Source organism: Numida meleagris, chromosome 1 (assembly GCF_002078875.1).
Source record: "Numida meleagris isolate 19003 breed g44 Domestic line chromosome 1, NumMel1.0, whole genome shotgun sequence".
Classification (NCBI taxonomy): domain Eukaryota; kingdom Metazoa; phylum Chordata; class Aves; order Galliformes; family Numididae; genus Numida; species Numida meleagris.
This window is the reverse complement of record NC_034409.1, coordinates 50,266,109-50,280,038: the sequence shown is the minus strand read 5'-3', so window position 1 is coordinate 50,280,038 and position 13,930 is coordinate 50,266,109. Positions and strand designations below refer to the sequence as shown.

The 13,930-nt window shown below is 45.3% G+C and overlaps 1 protein-coding gene across 1 annotated transcript; it reads right to left on the bottom strand.

The window, feature by feature from the left end:
- Positions 293-13,842, bottom strand: DESI1 (desumoylating isopeptidase 1). The gene is made up of 6 exons (XM_021384116.1): positions 13,603-13,842; positions 6,566-6,587; positions 5,965-6,034; positions 5,261-5,370; positions 4,359-4,481; positions 293-3,220 (listed from the first exon to the last, which is right to left on the bottom strand). The coding sequence occupies exons 1-6, from the start codon at positions 13,691-13,693 to the stop codon at positions 3,127-3,129; spliced, it is 510 nt and encodes a 169-aa protein (XP_021239791.1). The 5' UTR covers positions 13,694-13,842; the 3' UTR covers positions 293-3,126.

Genomic DNA, 13,930 nt, shown 5'->3' with positions numbered 1-13,930 from the left:
AGCCGTCACAGGCATGGGCTGACAGTTGGACTCAGCGCTCTTAGTAGTCTTCCCAACATGAATGATTCTGTGACCTCAATAACATACTGCAGCACTACTTGCAGAAGTTCCCCAAGCTTCAGTAAGAACATTGCCTACCAGCAGCCCCCACCACGGGCAGCAGTCACTGCTGCTTTCCCAAGCAGAACAAGGCACAAATTGCTGGGATAGTTTCTCAGCTCACAACTTCCAGCCAGGAACAGTGTGAAGCAGATGAAGTAGCTGGGTAGCTGTGTGGACAGATACATACAAACACGACTTTTTTTTTTTTTTAATTGTAATAGAAAAAAATCAAAACATCACTTTCTGTCTAAAGATGTTATTAATTAACATTTTTTAAATGGCATGGGGGAACCCCAGAGATAAGACAACAGATCAGGAAGCGTGAGCAAAGGATTCTGCTCCCATTCAGGAGTGCAGCTGCCCTGCCCCTTTGTCAATCAGCTGGCTGAGGTTCACCACCCCTATACACTTACATACATGTCTCATTCTAGTTTATATTTCTATGAGTACATATGGCTGGGAGGAATGGTTTGTGCACAGATCTGCAAGTTACACCTAACCATCTTTGGAGAAAATGGGTTTCCTAAGAGGCCTACAGGGTACAAGGGTCTTGTTACCCAGTCAGATCAAATAAACAAGACCTCCTCCTACAGATCCTTTACACAAAACACAGAGTAGGGCTGGAGACAAGGAGGCCCTCTGGGAGCACCATCATCACTGCAAACAGAATATGTCCGAGAAATGTAACCCACCGATACATTCTGAAATAGGCAGGCAAACAGAAACTGGGCTCAGGACCTCTGAAGTGGACACACTCATCATGAAACAGCGTGTGCAGTGGCCAAGGTGCCTGCGTTGCCCCTGCTGAGCAGCTGTACCAGCAGATTGCTGTACCTGAAGCAATGGTTTGCTGAAAGAACCAGCCACAGCTGTGCTGCTGGTGGGTACCAAGACAGCATACCCAGAAGTTGTGCTGCATTGTATCAGCTTTGGTGCCTGATGGACTTGGGAAGCTCCAAGATGTCTAATGTGCTACTGTATTTTGTGGTATAATCATGTCTGTAGGAAGATCAGAGACCAAGATCTCTCCACAAAATAGGCATCAAGAATTCAGAGGCGATATACACAGACAGCGGAAAAACTAAGCTATGGCTTCTATGGCTTAGCAGAAAACAAACCTAACAGTTCTTCCCCAGAAGCACTAGAAGGTGCTGTATGGTAAATGATTTACTATAGAGTGCTTTTTGCAAACAGTACATTTGGATGAGGAAAGATTGAAAGCTTTTGCGTGAAGCTGTTCTATACTAACTGCTACAGCCATCTCCTAGTCCAGCCCAAATGAAACACTCCAGGAGAAGTTGATGGCACAAGCAGAGATTGAGAGATAAAAAAACCCAAACACGACCACCAACGAAAACCATTCTGTGGTGCAAAGGCCACCTGCACTGAGAGCAGCCACAAACAACTGCAGGAAGGACAGACAGGACCTGATTTCCACTCGTGTAACAATTCCACAAGGTGCAGAGCAACAGCCTACTGGGCAGAGTGACAGAACCGCAGTTTTCCTTCGTTCCATCCCCACAAAAATATGAACCATTATAGTCCGCTCTGACTAACAGCGTGAGAAACACACTAAGTTGTTTTACTCTGAGAGAAGCTGCTCAGCAGGGGAAGGACACCTCTGTCAGGTATGCAGTGAGTTTCCAGCGCAGGAAGTTGGAGATGCAGTGAATGTTGTCCCAACAAAGCACTGGACAAAGGACTATACATTTGCATAGATGCTTTTTCAGCAGTATCTGAGATGTGCAATGCCCATTTGGGGGTGATGTTTCGGGGTTCTTCTGATGTTGTTGTCTTCCTTCCTAAGCGTACTTGCTACAGAATTGTTCAGGAAAATAGCATATATACGTGCATGAAAAGAAATCAGCGGGCCTGTTCTTTCCTTCCTATCATCTTCTTCTGCTGCGAATAATTGCAATGCTGTAAGAATCTTAAATTCAAAGATGCAGAATTGACATAACCTAGTGTCAGTCTGAGAATAGGGCCACTTCTCCATGAATCCCAATCAACTTACCTGTTCCACAGGAAAGCTTAATTTTACTCTTGTTTTCTTTAAATTTAGGGAGACCTACCACCTGTTTTTCCTCACGCAGCCCTCTCTGTGATGTACTTGGCTGCTTTGGAAAGAACAATATCAGAAACAGCTGTAACTCCTACCATGTCTGCAACAAAATACTGAAGGCAGAATTGGCCTACATCATGTTGTCAAGAGACTGCCATGCTGTACCTCTTGCTTAGTGAGAACAAACAGTTCCTATGCAAAGGTAAACCGTTAACAAGGTTCTATCCATTGCTTCTATCACTTGCACTCGAAAGATTTTGTTCTTTCAGCTGTTCTCTCCCATAACTCTTGGATCTCATGAGACTCATGGTATTTTTCAGTTGCAGCCTCCTTCCCACACGCAGTTAATCCCATTGGAAGTGTGAGCCTTGAAAGTGACACCGCCTGGTTCAGCTAGGCCACCTTCACTACTGCTGTGCCATTGCAAATACTCCTATCAAATGAGTTCAGCTTTTCCCCTGAGCAAATAACACAATGTTAATGAAATATGCATAAGACGAGTATTGGGACACCTTTACTTCCTAGGCTACAAGTACTTCCCTGTCTTCTCTTGCTAGAGACTTCAGCAAATACCCCCATAATATTGACAGTGACAAGAGAAAGACGTGCGAGTATGTAGGGGATGGCTAGGACACCCCCTTTACTTCAAAATGTGTAATGGGCTTGAATGCTCATGGAATGAATTCCCACTTCCCAGCAGAGGAATTACTTAGAAAGTATCAGCCTACTTCAGGCAAGACAGCCTTTATAAATTAGTATAATACTATTAGAAATTATGGCAATCTTTTTGGTAGCCTTGTCTTGCATGCACCCTGATAAATCCTCTCCCTAAGAAGTTTTAAAACTGGTCTCGTAATTTCCGTAGAGTTAATTGTGATGGGAAATTATAAAATAGAAATCTGGTAGATTCGTGCTTAAAAAGGAAGAGGCCTGGTGAGGCTGGGCACAGCAGGTCACTCTTGTTAGCTCTGTCCATTATCCCTGCTAAAGGTATTTCCTCCAGGTGGCTGGATCTGGATGGTGTCCAGGAAGGGCCGTAAAGCTTGTCCAAAAGGTCTGAAAAGACAAAGAAATAAATGTTTTAAGTAGTTTACTTGAACAATTTCCCCCCCATTTATGACTTTTTAGTCTGTTCATCAACTTTCTTCTACAATGTTGGTTTGATTCCAGATTTCCTCTTTTCACTACAAGCAAACTAAATTTAACCTATTAGACAGAATTTGCTGTTCCATAACTAAATAAAACCAGATTTAAGGTTCTTAAAGGTAGTTCTAAGCCCTAACATGCCCACACTGATAATGTGGTAATAAGGTGTCTGAAACTGGCTTCAGTAACTCACACTACTTAAGCATGTGATTGAAATCTGTGTTATGCAACTGCAGTTCTCCATTAAGTATCACATCAATATTAAAGACTCTGCTGGAAGAACAGACTCTAGTCCCTTTATAACACAGTGGTTCAACACACAGAATAATTTCTGTTGCAATCTGTAGCTGCTAGTTTGCCTTTAGGTATGACTCACTCTGTTACAGACTATATGACAGATCTTAGGAAACAAAGAGCCCAGGGTGGAAGATGTGTCTCCCAAATGATGTGGTATACCACTTACAAGACCTAAATAATGGAGCTCAAATCATCTCACTGGGATCCTTGCTGGCTCAGAGCACAACAAAAAAAAAAGGTAGGTCAGCTCAACCTACCTTTATTTCCTCTCTTTCCTACTCCTCTTCCTCACTCGTTTCTAGCTCTAAAACTGCAGCATTAACTTTAATCTTTGCAGGCAAAACTGCCATCTCCAATGCAGTTATGGTGCTTAGAGTATTAGAAGTGATCTTTGAGAGGTACAGGTTTCCCAAGGAAAAGAAAAAAACAAACCCACCAAGAAACAAAACAAAAAAAACTACTGGAATCACTTTCTGAAAGTTCCTTTACCCTTCTTGTCACGTTAACTTCTTATTTTGTGAGGGTCTCAAGTTAAAGACAGAAGAACAGTTTTCCTTCTGCCTTCTCAGTAATACCAGTGCCAGCTAGTACCTGTTGTATAGCGTTGTGTTAAAGTAAACAGCATCCTCTCCCTAATCTCACCCTGCCTCTCACAGAGAGACAGCGCAAACTGGTACTGGCTGCCTCTGTCGAATATTTAAGCATTAGCATGAAGCAATGCACTACAGAGAGAAGCAGAATGCATACTCACGTGGCAAGAACCTCAGATGGAAGGTCAGTGATGTAGGAAGGGATTTTTCTTCCCGTCAGGAACTGTGCCACTTCATTACTGAAGGTGTTGCAGTTACGTTCAAAGAGGTTGTAAGACTCACTTCTGTGCCACAGGAAAGGGATTGAAATAAGAAGAGACTCAGCAATAAAGCTAACAAGCAGTAAAATTTAGATCACTAAATCTAGATCTCCTTACATTAGCACTTTTCTCCCCTCCCCAGCAAAGGGCTCTAAGGCAAATAGGTAAAACACAGACATCAATCCACCTGGTAGTTTAATTGAATCGGGGTGGAAAACGACATCTCTCTGCGTCATTGATTCTATACAACTGTTTTTTAAAGGGTAAGTGAGGTCAGGTTTCTTCATGTAAAACCACAGAAGGAATAAGGAGAAATCACAGGAATTACTGACACTGAAATTCAGCCAGAACACTAAATGCTACCATTTTGTGTTGTGAGAAGTAGATGAGAAGTTTTAGCAGTCATGACTTCGCTTCTACTCATCTGAAAGTTGGCAGCTTTACTACACCTCACCTATGACTCATGGGGCATTATTTTCTGAGATATTTCATACGGTGCCTTCATTTTCCCTGGTGATCACCTCAAAGAGATTTCAGGCACTATTCCATTTTACAAAAAAGAAAGAAGTGAGAAAGACTTCCTGGCAGAATGCTTTCCCAGCCTAGCTCACAGTTGGCACACCATAGGGTTGTCTAGCAGTGTATCAGTTCCAGCCTCATCTCTGGAGAGTACAAAGTAATACAATAGGCAGACAAAGCTTTGTGAATGGGACTGGGTTCATAATACTTGCCTCCTTTCTGCACCTCTTTCCTTAAAAGCCTTTTCTTGGTACTCAAATTATACAGTAATAGCTGCTACTTACCGGAACATAGACTCCCCCAAGGAGGAAAGATATTCCAGAAAGATTTCTTCTGTAACTTCAGTGTTCCCCAAGTCAACAACCGAGTCTGGGGGGCCAAGAAGCGTCCCTCCCTGTAGGAATTAACATCCAGAGGACTATTAAAATCATCAGACTAAATTATTTTCAGCTCCACTGGAAATACAATGGCTTGTATAGGCACAGAATGAGGAAATTCCAGTATGTTTGTCAAGAAAAGGGCCCTGTTGGTCTTCCCCATTCTCCACTCAGAGACTGAGAGGCAATGGGCTGAAAGCTCTAAGCTCTAAAGCACAATTTTGTCAGAAGAACAACCCATCAGTTTTACTTCTCCAAGAACAGAAAGGTCTGTTGAAGCATAATGGATTTTTTTCCTTAATCTCAAAAAGGATGCTTTGAGTTGCCAAGCCTTCATGCAAAGACCATCCATACAAAAAAATCAAAGTATCACTGACAAAACAGCTGCAGATAGACTCTATCTACCCAGGACGCCATCAGTGGAAGTAACCCCCCAGCCTGTATTTGGCTAAGCTTGAACCCACTGCCCATGTTCTTTTCCTCAGATGGACAGGGCAACCACATCTGGCTGAACTCAGAGTTCTCTTCGCTTGCTGCTTTTCTAGAGGACAAGAGTAAATCCGATGATGTAGTTCTATCACAAAGTTATCAGAAAAGTAAGTTTAACTTACAGGTGCACAGCTGGAGATTCCCCCAGCACCGTAGTAGAACTCATCCTTATGGACTATTATGGAGGTGTGCCTGCCACAGAGAACAGAAACAACGGGTAAGATAAAGGAGATGTTTAACCCGGCACATAAAATCAACAGTAAGTTTATGTGGTCAAGGACATCATGAAGTAAATAACCTAAAAAGTCAATGTGCTTCTGGGACTACGAACAGTACCTGCTGGGACACAAACTGAAATGAAAACAATAATTATCAAGCCTACTGTAATACATAGGTGGTTGGGAAAGAACAGGCCTAGCTAGGTGCCCAAGCGCACCACAGAAAGACAGGGACCTCCACACCAGCACAAGATTTCCAGCAGCCTTTCTGCTAAAGGGTTGAGGGTGAAGTTGCAGAGATGGTAGCTCTGTCTCTCACTTTGATTCTAGAGGTTTAACCAGCACCTGATGGTACGTAATCTTACTGGCAATTTGTATTCAGGAACAGAAAGTGAACCGGTCTCCCTTCAGCACCAAAGTGTTCTTAAGATCCGAAGCATATATGACCTCATATTGATAATGCTTCCTACACCATACATTATGCAATTCAAATCTAGTCACTTACCAGATGCCATCCAGCTGTTTCCCTGCATGCAGAAAAAAAGAAGATAGTTATTAGTAATGTATTTTCCAGCTTTCAGCCTACTTTCTGTCAGTCACAAAGGACCTTCACCTATTATTCCACCGTGACAGCAAGCCCAGAGATAGGATTTTCACCACAGAGTTGCTTCTAAAGCAACAGGATGTCTTTCTTTCAAATAAACTCCTTTGTCAACACCAGGGCCTGACTGTTTTCCTCCTGCATGCAGATCTGTCAATGCCATCCTATCCTGCCAATGCTCAGCTTCCTTGGGCTTTTGTCTACAGAGAAAAAATAAACCTTTTCAGAAGGGTTGAGAGTTCTGCTCTGATTTCACAGTTGCAGTTTGCCAGCACAGAGCACTGAGTTTTCTGTTTCAGTAAAAGAGGAGTGATCAGACGATCTGTGAAAACAGTCTCCACAATCACCCCCCCCATGGCTTTCCTCACCTCTCAAAAAACAAGAGCTTAAGCACACGCGTGCAAGAGAACTATAGTTTCGCAATTCATACAAGTCACAAAATTAAATGGTGTGTTTTGTAGAACACAGCAGCAGTAAAAATGTGCTTCAGGCACAGCTAAAATGATAGCGTGTTTTTGTCTTAGGGGAAGTCCCTTCTGAAATGCTTTGCTAGTTCCCCAATGCATCTTTTTCACATGGGAAATGGGAACCTCTCCTCATTCATGGTAGGATCTCAAGATGAAACCACTCTTCAAAGGGTCCCCAGCTGCTACTGCTACAGGCTCAATTACTTCATCTATCAGAACCCAAGGGCTTGGTTCCTGGTACAGCACCCCTTTGGAAATTTGCATGCAGCAACAGCATGCGATGTTGTTGTTCCACTTCTAAATGACAGAAAGTGATTTGATTGTCTGCTTAAGTCATCTGCAGATGCTTACACGCACAAGGATCCAAAATATTGCAGGGCTGAGGTTGATGATGGGAGCATGAGGATACGACAGTCTTTGACGCAGTAGCTATGCCATCTCCTGGTTTTAACTCAGGATTTGGCTGCATCCCTCATCACACTGTCAACTTCACTTGTCTCTAGGAACTACACCATCACTTACTGTGACTGCATTCCCACAGCTTTTGTTGCTGAGAAGTGCATTGTGGCCACTTTCAAAAGGCTGGAATCAGATGCTTCGGATAACAATAAACTATTCCACTGCCAGGCATGGTGGCAGCAATGGGATGCATTGTCCCTGATTCTTGTCCTGCAGGAAGCCATTCCCTGCCTGTCCTTACTCAGATCAGTGGCCGTGCAAGGCAGAGGCACTCTCCCGTTCCTCTGCCACAATTGCTGTGGTCTGTGAATCCCAACAATGAATACCTCCAACGGCTGCAGTTCTTCCCAAGTTTTTGGGTAATAAGCAAGAAAAACTTTATTATCATCAGAATTAGGTGAAACAGAGGAAGGAAACAGAGTGTAATCCTCTCCAGGAGTTTCAAGAAAGGGATGCTTATGCATCCAAGTAGGAAAAAGTCACTGCTGTAGTCTTCTCACTTATCTTTGAAGCAAAACAGGTACAGAAATAGGTACCTGTTTCAGATGAGGGTTGCATGAGAGAGGAGGCAGGGAAAAGGCTGCTGGGACAATAGAGCCATCAGTCAAAGTGAACATTCCCAGTTCTGAAGTAGGTGGGCTGATCTGTCACCATCATGGATCACAGCCAGGCAGCAAGCATGTTATTCACCATTAACCTGCTGCAGAGAAACGTGGGCACGGAGCCGGCTGAAGGCCAAAAGACAGCAGCAGCAATGAGAGAAGTGGGGCAGTATGTTGCAACATCTCAGGAGGATTTGCTGCTTCTTTAGTATCCCATCCGGCTAAGCTAGATTCTTCAGCCTTTGTCCCACACCATCCCCACGACAGTTTTCATCTTGCACTCTGGAGCTGCCACAAAGCAGAGATACCACCACTGGCTCACCAGCAATATCAGCTGGGTAGGGTACACAGCATGGCTCTGCATTCAGCAGCTGGCCTAGGACGTGCCCTATCATGGCCTGTATAGTTCATGTTCTGTTAATAAGTAATCACACAGTTGTTCACAATAAATTACTGTTTTCCACTAAAAATTTGATCTTCACCCTTCAGGGCAGAGATGCAAGCTGTTTCAAAGGCAGCACAAACCAGTACGCATACAAAAGCATGGATACAGAAATGGAAACAGAATGACTTAATATTTACTTTCACGCACATATGCACACACTTCCAGCAAACAATAATGAAAGGCCTTCCACAGAGCTGGCAGTTTGCACGTGGGTTCTGCGTGCAGGTGAAAGTCCTTGCAGATGCTGTCACTGGTGCTGTCCAGAACCACCTGATGGTCACAGAGGAAAGGGAGCACCAGTCCCAGAGATACTCAGAATTTAACTGCATGAGGCCCTGAGAAATCTGTTCTCACCACACCTACCGTGGACAGGGTCTCCAGAGATCCCTTTCCACTGGCGTGGTTCTCCGATCACATGAAGAGATACAAACAGGATTCAGGGAAGGAACTTTGCATTAGTCTGTATTGCAGTGCTGGAGGCTCCTCTCCAGCTGTTACACACCACATTCGTAGTCAGCAGCAGGCAGCAACTGCCAGGACAACAGCAGAACAGCTCTTAGCAGCTCTGCCTGAGGCCGCTCTGTGAGGTCAGCCCGTGCCAAGGACTGGCTTGATGCTCTGAATGGACCCCTGCTGTCTTCCTGTTTGTGTGCGGCTCTTGTATGACACTGACTAGGCTGGCACTGTGGAGAACACGTGCCAGATGTGCAGTGCTGCATCCATGGCAGCTGTACAGTCTATTGCAGACAACATGAAATCCCTTCCTGCCACTAATGGACTGTGCTTGGCCAGACAGATCATTCATGAACACAAGGGCAAGCCTCTCCAATGCCAACGCAGCCAGGCAGTCCCACACCTCAGAAACTTGCCATTACTAACCATACCCGCATCTCCCAGAGACCAAGAACTGCTGGCATGCTGCTGCAGCTTTCCATGCTGCATCACTGGCTGTGGCCACCTCAGCTCCAAACCAAGAGACAGAGGAATCAGTCAAAGGCCATCAGCTTCTGAGGAACTTGAGCAACTCCCTCTTGTCACTCAGCAAGAATCCTAAAGACATGTGTCTGTTGCATCATGCAAGAGGTTCTGCACAGGTCTCCATGAACACCATCATTCTCCTTCTGAAGCTTTGCCTCTGCTAGCGATCTTACTGTATACTCTTCTCTCAAACCCAGCCCTTGCACAGACCAGGTAACAGCTCACAATCACTTCCACTCCTAAAAAACAGAAGCAAAGCAATCAGGATGGCCTGTATAATGAGTTATGCCTTGCGTGCTGCTAGACATGGTCCATGATGTACACAATACATCACTCACAGCCTACAGAGGTGTGATATACACCTACTGCCCAGCCAGGTAGAACAAGATAACTGCAATCTGCTTAGGGAGTTTCAATATTTCAGAGGACCTCTACCTGTTGAGCAGGAAAAGGTGTTGCAAATTTAGATTTAGGCACTTAATCACACAACAATTAGTGCATATGTTCAAGTTACCAGGTATCAACTGTCCGGCAGCAGCTGTCTGTGTGTAAGCTCAGCCAGCAGTAGGCTGGAAGAAACTCGGTTTGATTTCATCTGCTGCCATTACAAGCTAATACAAGTCCCATTACTTTGGTCACAGACAAAGAACATGGGCGTGAAAGTTGCTGTGTTGTAGCTGTGTTAGGATGATGGCTCATTAAGCTTTAGAAACCTAATCAATACATGAACTCAAGCCTTCACCCCTCCCCCCCACTTGCTCAGGTGCTCTTATGGATCTTTCCTGAAGATACTCAGCAGAACTCTGAAGGCAAAGTCAATTACGCAAAGAGCTGCTTGCTTAAGCATCCCACATTGTTTGAATGAGACAAAGTATCACCTGGCAACTAAATACATTTGTTTTAATTTTCCTAACACTCACAGCTTTCTTAAGCACCAGAGAAATACGAGAAAAATACAATATAAAATAAAATGAACAATTCGAGGACCCCCCAGGTCAGGGGCGTCTCCTTAATGGGGAGAATGAAGCAGTCAGGTTTGTTTTTTGTGCTACTGATTTAGGAGATGACACTCAGGAGGATAAGAGGGCATTATGAAAGAAGAACACAAGCCTGAATAATTTTAGAATACAATCAAGCCAGATTACTTCCATGCTTGGGTTTATCTGGAAGGCCAAGCAAGAGGAAGATTAGATGCTCACCAACCTATTTTACTGGCAGAGTCGATTTGTTAACATGACCCATGTGATGTAGCACATTCCTGTGCATTTTAAGCATCAAGTGAACGCAGAGTTTGCATATTAATCCCGATTATTAGACTGAAGGGCAGAAGAGCTGAGACATGAAGGAATTACATAAAGAGATGGGTTCTCAGCTTATCTAATTCAGAGCTTGTTATCCATCCTTCAGTGCAAGAATATCAGTTCCCAAGCTGTGAAGAAATAACATGCCTGGAAGCCTAATATTTTTTAACATTTTTATGCTTGTAGGCCCCAGAAGACAGAAAATTAGTGAGCTGGTTTCCTATCAAAGCAGAATAGTAAGACTTGGTCAGCCAGCCCAGGTATTTCTAGTAGAGGACTGCTTTGCATATCTGAGACTTCTCAGGCCATGCCATCATGATTCCTGCCCTTTTAAAATGGAAAATGATTCTAATTAATCAAACACTCTCTTCTAGGTGATACCCAACAGAAGGAAAAGACTAACAGAGATGGAGGAGTTTGCTTCAGTTCCCCTCTCCTTGAGAGAACAAGAAGTAGGGTACACTGCAGGAGGGAAACGCACATGATTTTCATGAAACCCCTAGCAAGTGTTCTAGAACAAAGCTGAAATGGAAGCCTAATTACAATCAAGTTAACAAATTATTATCAGATCATGCAGATGAACAGACTGAATGAAGGAGGAGAACAGTACTTGTAAAGAAAGTAATGTAACAGCACACAGAACATGCCAGCTGTGACATCAAAGCCAAGTGACTTCAGTGTTGGGTCACTTATATGTCAAAACAGAAACATTCACCAAAAAGCCATAGGAAACGCACAGAAAAGTAACAGGAACAAAAGGAGCCTGAGTAAAAATGAATAAACTTGTCAAGGAAAGTGAAGATGTGCCTAAAGGCATGACCAAGTCACCCAAAGCCTGCGATGAGCAACATCGTATGGTTCTACCATTCAGGTTCATGCAGCCACAATACATAAAACTGATCCTGAACGAGTCAGGATAACTTTTAACAGAGAGAGCTGATCCTGGAATGATGTACCAACATAGCACATAAACACAGCGTATCCTATTAGTGCAGCTGTGGCGATGCTCTCATAACAGCCAGCCTTACGAGGAACAGTTCATTCACCAAAGTATAAGCATTTCAATACAGGCAATGCTACAGAACTCAAAGCAAAAACATTACTTCAAACTTGCATCCTTGGAAAAAGCACTGTAAGGGGATACGACAATTATTTAGCACCAAGTCATCCAAGAAATCCTTTTTGATTTCTGTGTCTTCCCAAGATGATGTACAGTTTATGAACTCCAATGATAGGAGGAAAAAAAGGAAAGTAGCTACTGACCATCTGAAAGTTAAAGTAGCAGCAGTTTTTGGTTTTGTTTAAGTAAAGCAAAAAACAGTAGCTGGGTGCATGTAGAAAGTCCATCATTCTCTCTTTGGGAGGTTTCTAAAAGTCATCTGGAAGTCTGCTAGGCCTGAGCAAAAACGCACAGAAGACAATTAGCTTGAAAGGGGGGGGGAACAAAAGAACAAACTACTGTTTATGTCATGGATAATCCAGTCACCGGATCCACGTAACCCCAAGGACTGTGCACTCTGCCTTGTCACAGTGAGCAGGCAGGCAGGCCGTGCTGGCCCTGTTCCACCAACAGGCCTCAAGTTCCTGGGCAGGACCAGCACACAACACTTCCCACGCTGATGAGAGATGCATGCAGATTTTTAAGCTTTCCTTCTCACAACTTGACTCCAACACATATAGCATCAAGCTGTCTCGAGCACAAAGTTACAAGCTGAAAGTTGTTTGGACAGCACAAAAAGCACCACCAACAAAGTCACGTGCTGTTTGCTTTCATGTGGAAGTCCAGAAAGCTGCCAGACCCCGAGGCTGGATTAGGAGAGCTACAAAGTCAACACAACTCAATTTATAGGAAGATTTGCACAACAACATTGACAACCGATTTCTGTACAAGTCTATGCCTGGACCAACGCTCTGAAAAGAGACTGGTTAGAATTTGTTCAAACAATTAAACCAGGAAGACACGTAACACATTTAATGCTCTTAGCCCAGAATAAAGTACAGCTATCGTGAACTAACAGGTGAACGTTGCTTCCCTGAGAGAAGCACCTGGACAGCCACAGGGCTTGATTTTTGGGTGGTGCTGTGTGAAGCCAGGAGTTGGACTCAATGACCCTCACAGGCCCCTTCCAACTCGGAATATCCTATGACTCTATGACCAGCAGACCTGGTTTGGTCTTATGGCAGTGGGGAACCCCTCCCAGCTGCCAGCTCTCCGTCACACCACCTCAGCTTTGTGCACCCACTGCTGCCACACACGAAGCCTCATGCTAAGAGCTACAGGGCTCTCATTCTGAGTGTGAAGGAAAGCACCAAGCCTCCCGTACAGACAGATGAGCCAAGCGAACCCAACAGGCTGTAAACCAGGGCTACGTGAGGCCAGTTGGAGCCTCGTTGGGATGCCTCACCGCATAACCACGGCCTGACAGAGGCCACCACCTCTGTCAGGAGCTGCTGACCACTCCGGCTACCTTTCCAGTGCATGTTCCAAGAGATCCCCAGGTGACCTCCAAGCTGCCACGGGCCTCCCTCCGCCCAGACGCGGGTCTAGATACAGACGCAGCCCTTCCGCCGGCCACGACCCAACGCCGTCAGCGCCCGGCCGGAGGGCAGCAGACGGAGGCGCAGGCCCCGCAGCCCAGCCCCGCCTCGACCGCGCGCAGGCCCGAGGCCGGCCCCGGTCGGTGCTTACCCAGCATGAGGGGGCTGAGGCGGCGGGCCATGCCCTTGGACAGGTCGTACACATACAGCTTCACGGGGTGCAGCGCCAGCGGCTCCTCCATGGGGACGCGCGGCCGCCCGCCGGGAGGCGGTGGGGCAGCGGAAGAAGCGCGGCACCGAACACCGGTCCTGGGCCGCCGGAATCGGCGAAGGGCGCGACGCCAACTCTGCGCACGCGCAACACCCAACCGCCGAACCAACCCCTCACTGCGCCGTTATGCGGCGCCGCCGTTCCGGCCGGGGCGGGGAGAGGGGCGGGGACAGAGGCGAGTGGGCGGGACTTTAGGAAAATCCCTCCG